The sequence below is a fragment of the Humulus lupulus genome, chromosome 2 (genome assembly GCF_963169125.1).
Source record: "Humulus lupulus chromosome 2, drHumLupu1.1, whole genome shotgun sequence".
Taxonomy (NCBI): Eukaryota; Viridiplantae; Streptophyta; class Magnoliopsida; order Rosales; family Cannabaceae; genus Humulus; species Humulus lupulus.
Genome location: NC_084794.1, coordinates 265166219 through 265178605, shown reverse-complemented (window position 1 = coordinate 265178605; position 12387 = coordinate 265166219). Strand labels below are relative to the sequence as shown.

The window sequence follows — 12387 nt, the reverse complement described above, 5'->3', positions numbered from 1 at the left end:
CTTATTGATTCCACTTCGTATAATGTAAGTGTTCTTATTATTATCTCTGTTTTAATTCAATTATAGAAACATGTTCTAGGTTTTCTTATATTAATTTGTTTGATATATGATTTACCTGAAAATAATCAGGATCCTATATAAGTTTTCCTAACACCTTTTAGTTTGGTTCGAGGTGCTAAATGATAGAGATCTCATTTGAGTAATTAATATTAGTTTACTGAAATTCATTTACAAGGAACTAAGTATTTTAAGGATAAAATACAATGAGGGGTAAAACAATATTTTAGTCTCATCTCATTACAGGCGATCTATAGTGGATTGAGTGATAATTATGGTTGTAACAATGGATAACTAATAACGTATCTATATTGCTTATATAGAGTGTTTTACGAATTCAATAGTGCAATTTTGAGTTTTTAGTGAAGTCACGAGGAATTAAAAAGTTAGTAAATTTATTTGTTAAATTTATGATAACTTATTGGAGCTTGATTTTATAAGCCCATGGTCCTCACAGTACCTTGGATAAAATCATCTAGGTAGTCTCAATTAATTGATTTAATTATCAATTTAATTATCAATTAGATCTGTCAAAGTTGATTAGGTCTATTTTAGATAGTTTCAAAGAGTTATGCAATTTAAAGAAGAAAATAGAATTTAGGACAGATTTATTAATTAAGACAAATTGGTGTCTAAATTAATAAATAAGTTTAAATCAAGGTTCAAATTATAAATAATTAATTTGATAAGTGATTTAAATAATTATTTAATTAATCAATCAATAGAAAATAATACGGGTCTTGATTTTAAGTCCAACATGCTTATAACTAAATGAGAAATTTTATGGGCCTAAAGCCCATGATAATTTCGACCTATTGGCTGATATTACCTATTATTTTATTGATTTTTTAAATTATATAAGTTACCTAATTGAGCCTATAAAATGAATGTTAAGTGAGAGTTGAAAACAGATGATTAGAAGATCTAGTTTTGATGCTTTAGAGTTTTAGACTTTCTCTACAACAAAAGCCATTTTCTAAGCCTCAATATTTTATTCTCTTCTTCATGTGTTGAGAATTGCGCACTCTAGTATAGGTGATTCTAAGAATATTGTGGAAGGTTGTGAAGAGATTTGAAGATCGGTTCAGTTTCTTGGTGAAACTCTGCGGCAGAAAGAATACAAGGGTTAGAGAAACTGAATGAATGACTTATTCATTCCACTACGAATAATGTAAGTGTTCTTACCATTATTTCTGTTTAAATCAATTATAGAAACATATTCTAGATTTTCTTATATTGATTTGTTTAATATACTATTTGCATGAAAATAAATAAATAAATAAATAAAAACCAGTATAAGTATTCCTAACATAGTTACCATTTGTGGAAGAAATAGGAATCGACAAAGGCAAGACAACCTATGTTCAGGGGAAAGCCACGCCAAGGTGCTATGACCACGTAGCAGTTGCTCGAGATAAAGTGGCGGTACAGTACCCATCCAACGAGTCCCTACAAGACTACTTTGGGCCTCTTGCCACTTAAATGGATTGGCCCATGAATGCTTGTTGGACTCAGGCTTTCAATTTACTTAGAGGAGCTCTTACAGTGGACAAATTTCAACGGGAACCATCTGTTTTTAATCGTATCAATTCTACAGATGATTTTCGAGCCCAGGACTTCATGTGCGGGCCAAGAAAGAGAAATGCCTTCAACGGGGTGTTTCTAATCCCAAAGCCCAGTACTATCAATTGAGACTCCAATACAATTTCCTCTGAGCCTACTTCGGAAGCAGAGTTGGAGGGCTCTTTCGATGGTGAATTAACCTCAAATGGTGCAAACAACTCACTCCTGATCCCCTCCAATTTTTCCCCGGGCATCCAAAATGATAGCAATTCAAGCGCAAAAAAAGAAGAGAGGGAGGCCGAAGAAAGCCAAATCCCAAGCCGAGGCCAATGCTACTGGTTCTGGATGAAGAGGAAGACCACCCAAGACACCGTCGGTTCTAGCTGGTGTTCATCATAGCTCAAAGAAAAAGATAAGATCTACTTTTATCCAAAAGATCAAGCATTTTTGGGATAACTTGATTGATATCAAGGTGGACCTTAATAATCATTTTATTGTGGTGGCGAAACAAGAAGTTTCTTCTTCTTCAGCTTCATATTGAAGAATTAGAACAAGATGTGCCTAAGGATTTGCTCACAGATGACTCAATCCATCATAAAGTGTTTAATGAAAACTAGGTTTTTCAATTTGGGGCTGTGGAGACTTGCTCGGAAAAGCCTCCATGGAAGCTTTGAGGATTTTGGCTTGGAATTGTTGTGGGTTAGGGAGGAACACGACAGTTAAAAAATTAGCGGATCTAATCCGCAAGTTGGAGCCAGAAATTATTATCCTATATGAGACAAAGCTAGATGATAGTAAGTTCAAAAGCTTGATAAAATTTCATTTTGAGTTCTCTGAACATTGCCCAGTAATAGGCAGATTCGGGGGACTGGAATTGCATGGAAATTGGGAGTGGATTGTATCATTGAGCAGGTAGACAAAAACCTTTTTCAACCAATCAGATCCTCCTAGCCTAGTTTGGAGCGTGTGGGGTGTCTATGGGCCACCTTCACAGAAGGACAAAGAGGACTTTTGGGTGAACGTGCGTCATCAAATCCAATCCGCCCCTTTCCTAGTGGTGCTGATTGGTGACCTAAATAGCACTCTCAAAGATGAGGAATGCATCAACTATTCCAAGCCGGACAACACTTCCACTTACTCTTTCGACCTTCGACGGATGGTTCACAATTCAGGCCTAGTTGATTTGGGCTTCATTGGTCCAAAGTTTACTTGGTGACAGAGAACCATTGCCCCTTCCTCTACTGCATCTCTTAAAAGAGCGAGATTGGATATGGACATCACTATGGTTGATTGGAGGCTCTCTTTCTCTAATGCAGTGGTACAAAACTTGGTAGCAGTTGTGTTGGATCATTCACCAATCCTACTTGATACGTTGGGAGGATTCAATTGCCATCGTTTCCATTTCAAATATGAAAATATATGGGCTCGTGATCCTTGAAGCTTTTGGGTAGTCAAGAGCACCTGGAAAGGGTATCTCGATGTTGACCCAACGATCAATTTCCAAAAGAAAAAAAGAGAGTAAGAAGGGACCTCTCAGCTTGGAATATATCTCATTTCAGAAAAGTTCAAGATCATATAGAAAAGGCTAGAACCAAGCTTCAAGAGGTGGAAAGGGAACATCCCTCCGATGTGGTTCTTCAGGCGATTTTGAGATTAGTCCTTAATGAGGCTCTAGTGAGGGAAGAGGTTTTTCTGGAAACAAAAATCGCGCATTTTTTGGTTGAAAGAAGGAGACCAATGCACAAAATTCTTTATTGCTTCTACTATCATTAGGCAGCCAAGGAAATTTATCCAATCCCTTCAGAATGAGGCATGATATTGGGTTTCAAACTAAAAGGAGATCAGTAGAATGTTCATTAGATATTTCAAGTAGGGTTGAGCATCCGTCGATTTGGGGAGTTTTTTCATATTTTTAAATCTAGAATTCAGTTTTCAGTTTTCGTTCTGGATTGGTGCGATCCAAAAACTGATTGACCAAACCTATTACAGAAAAAACCGACCATTTTGGATCGCGGTTTTGTCGGTTAAACCGACCAAACTAATGTTTATTTTTTTAATTATTATTTTTTTCATAATTTTTGAGAAAATTTAAGTTAAAAAAAACTAAAAAATTTGGATTGTTGGAATCCATTTTTGTGTTTTTTTAATATGAAAATGATTCATTTAACTTGAAGATTCAAAACCTAAATACATAGAACATAGTTACATTCACAAATTTGAAAGTTTGAAACATAATTAAAAGTCCATAAGCATAATCTTAATTCATAACACATTATCAAAAGTCCAATGTCTATTGTCCAATCCAAGACACAACACAATTAAAACCAAAAGCCTACAACCATAAACCACAACACATGGTTAAAGTTTAAACTTAAAGTTCAAAGTCCATAGTACATTACAACACAAATTAAATCTAAGTCTTGGTCGACTACAACACAAATCAAGTTCGAAAGAGTAGATAGAAAACAAAGTCCAATCCAAAATACAGCTTTCATTTCATGGCCTATATCAAGAAACCATGACCACCTGCTCCTAAGACAAAAGAAAGAATAAAATTATAATGTGTGACACATGCTACATAATACTTTTAAGAGAAATAAAGCTACTAAACTACAATCTTAGAATTCAACTAGTTACCTTGAGATTTCACTTGTTCTTATCGGTCCCACTCCCGCTCCCAAACCCACTGCCAATGTTCTCAGGTACATAGGTAATACACAAGCCATCACCTGACAAATTTTCAATTTTACAAATAAGCTATAATATATCTAAAATATATATATTTCAATTAGCATAAGCTATTAAGTAAATAAATACCTGGCAAAACTTGTTCACATGCCTCTAGACCATCAATCTCATCCATGTATTGTCGAAGCACAACAAGCTCTTTAGATTCACAAGTACACCAATTTTTAGAACAAATCAAAGCCTCCACCATCCTCGGGGATAAGGAATTCCTAAATGAATCTAGGATTCTCCCCCTAGTAGAAAAAGTTGTTTCAGATGCTATTGTAGACATCTGGACAACCAATACATCTTTTGCCATACGTGCAACTATTGGATACTTGAATCCATTATGTTTTCACCATCATAGAATATCAATGGCAGGATCAAGCTTCTCACGACGATCACTCAAGTAGTATTCAAGATCATCTTATTCAATGTCATCACTAAGCAGTAGTTGCCCTTGAAGAAATGATTCTATAGTTGAATTGATAATAGGCTGAGATGGTTGAGACTGAGATTGAGATGGTTGAGCTTGAGATGGTTGTTGTTGCTTATAAAAAGCATATAGTTGTGCCAAAGTATTTGTCACTAACTTTATCATTTTTTCATCCTTGCTTGAAGTATACACAAATTTGAAACCACGATTCACAACCTCTAATTTTTACCTTGGATCAAGGATATTGGCAATAAATCTCAACATATTCAGCTTCTCAATCCTTCCCCAGTACTTGTCATACTTTCGTTTCATACTAACTGCCATAGTCCCTAACAAAGTATCAGGATTAGAAGCCATAGTAGTTAAATCAGCTTGAACCTTCAAAATATCTGAAAGGAATAGATTGGATGTGACATATAATGACCCACTAAATTGATTAGTAAGATCATATAATCTCCTCAAAAAGTTAACAAATACAACCGCTTTTTCCTAGTCTAGGTTGGTTGGTGGGCCATCCATTCTTTCTTCATCAAAGTACTTTGTGTAGCTCGCATCTGCTTCCAAATTCTCAAAAGCCTTCTTGAATTTTATAGCAGATTCTAACATCAAGTAGGTGGAGTTCCACCTAGTAACCACATCCAAGCATAACAAGGCTTTTGATTCAATGTTTGTATCCTTGCAACTTTCTTTAAATCTTTTCAGTCTAGCTGGAGATGACCGCACATATCTCACCGCATTTTGAATGCTTGAAATTGCATCATTCAACTCTTTCAACCCATCAGTTACTATCAAATTCAAAATATGAGCTGAACACCTCATATGAAACATTTCGCCATTCAATGGAATTGTATTGTCTTTGTTCAACAAGTGCCCCTTCAATTTTCTACGAGCAATGTCATTTGAGGAGGCATTGTCAACTATCACTGCAAAAATTGAGGAGATACCCCACTCATTAAGACAATTTATCAACTCTTTCCCCACCAAGTCCCCTTTATGGCTAGGAACTTGGATAAAGTTGATAATTCTCTTCTACATTTTTCAATTATCATCAGCCCAATGTGCAGTCAAACACAAATAACTAATATTCTGGGTTGATATCCAACAATCATTGGTCAATGACGCTCTGTGCTTCACCAAAATCGACTTTAACTCTTTTTTTTGATCTAGAAACACATTATAAATATCTCTCGCAACAGTAAATCTTGATGGGAACTGAAATGTGGGAAGCTTTTGAATTTTTTTTCTGTTCATGTGCCTAAAGGATAGCTCATCCATAATGATATATTCAGTGCTTTTGAAATCCTTTTCCATTCACGTGCCTAGAGGATAGATCATGCATAATGGTATATTCAGCGATCCCTTTCCTAACAACACTTTGATTAAACCTTAGTGGTAGCCCACTTGAAGTAACTTCTTCTTCGTTGTAGGTTGTTGTCTTTTTAGTGAATCTGTCCATAGTTGATTGTTGCTTCTTACTTTGCTCAACCCAGTCACTGAAAGGGCACTTCTTACATTTTCTCTCCACATGTGCCCATAGTGTGCTAGTCCCATTCAACTTTGTATCAGCCGCATAATCTATGCCACAATAATTGCAAGCAGCCCTTGGCTTTTTAGGATCACAATTAGGCAGCATAGTGTAATGATCCCATACACTCGATATTTTCTTTCCAACCTTTTGCTTCTTTTCTGGTCGTTCAACCTCTTTCCCCTATTCTTTTTCATTCTCCTCTTTCTTGGTCTATTTCTCTTTTTCCTTATCTTGATTTTGTCAATCATTCCTCTTCTTTCGTACGCTTTCTTTTTCTCTTTCCTTTACTTGTTCTTCTCCATCAGAACTTGACAAATTAGTTTTAGCACACTCCAACCACTCCCCTACCATCTCTTCTAAATTTTCCTTATTATCCATGTAATGATATATTTACATATTTATAAACACAATTTCAAGAACAAATATAAGGCATAATCAAGTGAGTTCATGAAACTTTCTTACTAGTTTTTTTTTATATACTAATTTGAACCTCCAATTTTATATATTTACAATTAAAATCTTTTACATTATTAAAAAAATATTAAAAAATAAACCATAAAAATATTGACCACATTTGAATTGAGTATCTTATTGTTGTCCGTATTTTTTCATAGCCGACACGTGGCAGTCCCCAGTGGCTGGCTACGGGGTATGCGGACATGCTCGGGGCATGTTATTTCTTGAGGCCTGTAGTCGGAGAAAGGTCCTAGTTTAGAACATGTCCGGGGAGGACGGTAAGTGCCTTAGTGAGTTAGTTGCCGAGTTTCAACCTCGGAGAAAGAGTTTCTCCAGATCAGAAAGTTAAGGCAAGAGGTTGTGTCTTGATTGCCTCCCAGGCCCGATGCTTTGGTTCTCGGACCTGAGAGATGGAGCAACGTGTCAATGATTGCGGGTTCTCAGAGTCAGAAGATTGTCTGACTACCTTTGTGGGCGATCCGTCAACAGGGTTGTCAAGGTACGACTCGACAATTTGCATGCCCACTATGCCGCCTGACACAAAAATGCGTGCAACATGCTCTGACAGTCCCAGGGGCATGTTCCCTATAAAGTGGTTACCTTTCTACAATGGGCCCCGCAAGTCCCGCTTGGATCGTAGCCTCTTATTGCAGTCCAATGAATTGAAATGTATTAATCCCTCAATTATGGGAGGAATGCGCTTTAGTGCTATGTGATTAACATTAAGGACCCCAGCCACTATAAATAGGGCTAGAAGTCTCATTGTAAAGGGTTCGGTTTTTATTAAGAAATACTTGTACTCAAAGCAATCTAAACGCTGCCTGAGGAGATTCTGTGGAAGCTTGCAACCTCAAGCTTGCAATCTCTCTAATACAAAAGACTCGTGGACTAGGGTTCTTTTATAACCTGAAACACGTAAAAATCTGTGTTCATATAGCTATTTCTTTAACCTCTTTCATAAACGTTGATAGCGAAAAAGGCAGTCAACATTTTTGGTGCTTTCATTGAGAGCTTGAGGAAAGCATTTGAAACACTCACGATCATGCTGACTACACAAAGAAACATTACAGATGAAATGCCCCTACCGCCGGAGTTGAAGGGGGAGAGCCCAGTAGGCAATCACCTCAGGACGTGCTTGAGATGGCGGAGGACTACGATGAATATGATGAGTTCAATGGTGAGGATAATGACGTCGACCAGGAGTATGATGAGGATGAATATCCTCAGCCCATGGAGGTAAAAGAGATGCCAGAAGTAGTAGTGCTCCTCGAGCAGGTGGCTAACCAGCAATAGAAGCTTAACACTCAAGAGGGTAACATCATTGCTTTTTAGGAGATGGTGCTTGCCATGAAGGCCACTCTTGTAGCCTAAGGGTTGCGAGTGGACCACCATGACAACACACCAGACGGGCACCCAACAAATGTACCATTGGTGCACCCTGTTGGAGTGCTGCTTGTCAACACAGCTGAGGCATCACCCGAGCACCCGGCTACGGAGGCACATGATCTGCCAGCTTGGGTGCCCAAAGGGAACCCAACAGAAGTTGGAGCCTCAGTGCCATTGCAGGACCGTGGTAAAGGGAAGGCCAATGATGACACCGCCTAAAACATAAGAGGGCCCATCATGAGCCTGAGGGCCACTCAGCGCTGCAGAAAGTTGGTGAGGGCAATGAGACAAGAGCCCGAGGACATCGCCAGGCAGACAGCGCCCGTGGAGCTCGGGGCCCTCCACCTCGACGCGCTCATACGGACTGTGCGAGGCTTGGAACTGGTATCCCTTTAGGACCTAACCAGCCCCACAGAAACAATCGCCTAAGGAATGCCCCATAAAATCATAAATGGGGCATTAACGCTTTGGTAAACGAAAATGAGTCTGGTGGAGAAACATAAGTGGCTCGCTCGGAAGATAACGGTGCTTTCCGAGGACAAACCGACCTCCGAAACAACCTCAATGCGTGGAGGTGTAATAAGGCTGGAGTACGTGAGCCTGCTAGTAGAGGCTCGTCAGACCTCTGAGTCAATCTCAACGCTCAAAGACGGGATTGCCCGACGCAGAGCATCAATAGGGAACGCGACCCGCTCCGGACCGAATTAGAAAGTCTGAAGCGGATAATGCTTCGAATGGCTAGGCAGCAAGGCCACGAGTCTGACTCGGAAGACGAGGAGGTGGAGCCATGTGCTCCTCACCTCATCGAGGCCCCACTACCTTTGGGATTCAAGATGCCAAACATACCAACTTATGATGGTGGTTGGGATCCCACGGACCATCTGTCCAAATTTAACAAGTTAATGTTGGTGCATCGTGTCTCCGACGACGCAAAATGCCATGTGTTCCCCCTCACCCTGACGAGACCAGCAAATGAATGGTTTAAGAAGCTCCAACCTGGGTCCATTCAGGCGTGGCAACAGTTATCATCTGCCTTCCAAAGACAATTCATAGGAGTCCAAAAGGTGGCTTTGAGGTCAATGCCTTGGCCAATATCAAGCAAGGACCATTTGAGACTCTCGATGCTTACATCAAACGTTTCAAAGAGGAAGCGGCAAGAACCAAGAGGGTCGATGATGGTTAACAGTTGATGGCATTGCAGGTCGGCATCCGCGCGGGATCCCCACTCTAGGATGATCTCTAGTGAAGGGGATGTTGGCGTCTCGACGACTTCATTCGTCGAGCTCAAGAATACATCAGCTGGGAGGGCGCCCAGATTAGGGCATTCGGAGCATCCGCCCTTTTTCCTGCCTCAGGCTAAGCTCCTGGACCTTCGGCATCAAGAATCCAATACTCCCCCTATTCTCACTTTCAACAGGGGTCGTTGGGAGGTCAAGGCGCCTCCCCTTCCAGCTATAGCACCATGGAAGTTCCAGGATTTGGTGTGTCTCTGACAGGGTTTGGGGCAGCGCCCACGGGATACAACGCTTTTCAGCCTGCATTCAGTGCTAGAGTTGTCGCCCTTTCCCAGTCGAGCTCTCAGTGGCACGAGGTGCGAAAAAAAGGGCAAGGATCGCAAACTCAGAAAAAAGAAAAACCTCCAGTCACTTATTACAACTATTCAAAAATCACGAAACCTCTCAGCGCACCCTCTTCTCTCTCATCTTCAACCCATTCTCGGAGTTCTGGACAACTGGCGTGAGTCTTCTTATTTTTGGTCAGACAGCAAGCAGTACTTCAAAGTGAGAACTCACCTCAGCACCTATCTCCATTTTATCTCAGGTAAGCATCTTTAATCCATTTTCTTTGGTGTGTGTTTGGTGTTTTTTATACGTTTAGGAATATTAATAGTGTAGGATTCCATTGTCTGTTCTTCGTCTTCATAAGTCATTTTAGGCATATTTTGACATTGGGTTCTCTCAAAACGACCTTCACGAATTTTCTATCAACTTTGCGCTTCTGGATTTGTGGTCGAAATCTTGGAATTTTCCAGATTCTAGTAGGTTTATCTTCCTCGGTCTGTCGATAGGCGCCGAAGATGCCTCGTATCCCCAAAACTCTCATTTTCCTTTCGAGCAGTATTCTTAGAGTCATTTGTGTTTTGGCCATTTTTCCTTCGGTCAGAATGCTAACTGCTTGAATTTTTGTCTCAGATGTCCGAGGAAATCCACCAACTACACGAGCACGGATTTTACCTATTCGACCAGTGATTAGTGGTGAAAAATACACATTTATTGATTTTAATAGTTAAAATAAATCAAGTTTTAATTAATATTTTCATGGAATTAATATGATTTATTTTATAAATGAAAATATTTGATTAAGACTTAATTTATTGTTATTTTGTAGGAATTAAAGTTGTATTTTGGCACTTTGAAATGAAGAGAAGAGAAAACAATTAAATTTGAAAAAGAGAATATAAAAATTGCATTTTTCTTGAAACAAAAGGGCCCAGCCGAAGGAGAAGCCCAGCCCCCGGTTGGGGACCCGCGTGACCCACCCAGCAACCTGCCTCTCTCCAGCCTTCTCTTCCCCCAGCCAAAACCCACGTGGCGCCTCCCCATTGACTATGGTTCTTTTATAACCTGAACCACATAAAAATATGTGTTCATATAGCTATTTCTTTAACCTCTTTCATAAACGTTGATAGTGAAAAAGGCAGTCAACACTTATTTTTATATCTTTTACCATAAAAAAACAAAAGTGCCAAAATGGTATAAAAATGAGTCGATAAACACAATCTTTTATTCCTCTACTTTGAAACTTTGTAGGAAAAAAGGATGATAGTCACAAATATTATCCATGGTCAACTTTGTTCATTACTAACAGCCCACAAAACACAACCTCTATCCAAACCTCACAGACCTATATTGCACCAAAACATTACACCAAAACATATCAAGTTATCAACCTAATGATCCCACACACTAAATATCAATCCAAAAAATAAGTAAATAACATCACCAATTTCAAATTTCTAACATTTTTCAAAAGAATTAGAATAAAAAACTCTAGCTATAACTCAACCCTAGTTATAACTAAATCCAAATATAAGAAACATTTGACACCACTAAATCCATCCAAAAGATGCAAAATGCCAGAACTGAAACCTAATCAACAATGAAATAATAATAAACATAGAAAAAAATACAATAAAATAACAGAACACCAAATAAATCAATAGATAAAAAAATGATATTGTAACGCCTTAATTTCTCATAAATTATCGAGAACACAACGTTGGATCATAAACATAAACATTGCTCTTTTATTGAATGAAAATTAAAATAAGTAAATGGATCCATGACTTTACAAAAATAAAATAATTGTCTTTATCATACTAAAATGAGCAACATTAAATAAAACTTTATTAGAAACATGCTTTAATAAAAATAGGCCCACTTGATCTTCCTTGACTATATGGTCTCCACGAGTACATCACAAAGCTCCTAGGTCCCACTCGCCACTGGCCTTTCTCTCTCTTTAATTGCTTGAATCAACATCATAAGGAGTGAGCTTTTAAGCCCAGTAAGGAAAATACAAACAAGAGTCAGTCATATACTCATATAATCAAACATATCATAAATTTCACAAGAGTCATAACAGAACTTATTTATACTAATCATACAACATCATAAAACCCTAGGTCATAACATAGCCTAAGTCAAAATCATAAATCATAGTTCATAGTCATAAGTCATAGGTCATAAGTCACAGGTCATAAGTCATAATCATAGGTCATAGGTCATAATAACAAGACATATATAATAAAAAGATAAGTGCTTATACATGGGTGGCAATTAAGCCCCGGACATAAGTCCATCATATAAGTTTGGCAACCGAGCCTACCGGACATCAACTTAGGTCCGTCATACAAGTTTTGCAATTGAGCCTACCGGAAATAAGTCTGTCATACATCATTGGACACCTTAGGTCCAGCCACACTGACCCCTTTTATTGTACCTAAATGTTAGGTCATACAAAACATAAACTAGGGCATAAACTAAACTACCTAATTTTCCTTACCTTGAGGGTGGAAATGAGAGGAAAAAGAAAGGTAAGAGATTGCTTGCTATAGAAAACATCCAATCAACCTTAAATACAACATAAGATATTTATATTAGAGCCTTATAATACAACTATAATTTTAAGAATTTTCTAAACCTCATAAAGTCATACCTTCAACCTAGAACCA

The 12387-nt window shown here is 38.4% G+C and overlaps 1 protein-coding gene across 1 annotated transcript; it reads right to left on the bottom strand.

Annotated features, from left to right (window-relative positions):
- Positions 1-5272: 5272 nt before the first annotated feature.
- On the bottom strand, positions 5273-6416 carry LOC133815453 (zinc finger BED domain-containing protein RICESLEEPER 2-like). Its single transcript, XM_062248291.1, has 2 exons — positions 6099-6416; positions 5273-5812 (listed from the first exon to the last, which is right to left on the bottom strand). The coding sequence occupies exons 1-2, from the start codon at positions 6414-6416 to the stop codon at positions 5273-5275; spliced, it is 858 nt and encodes a 285-aa protein (XP_062104275.1).
- Between the last annotated feature and the right edge of the window lie 5971 nt (positions 6417-12387).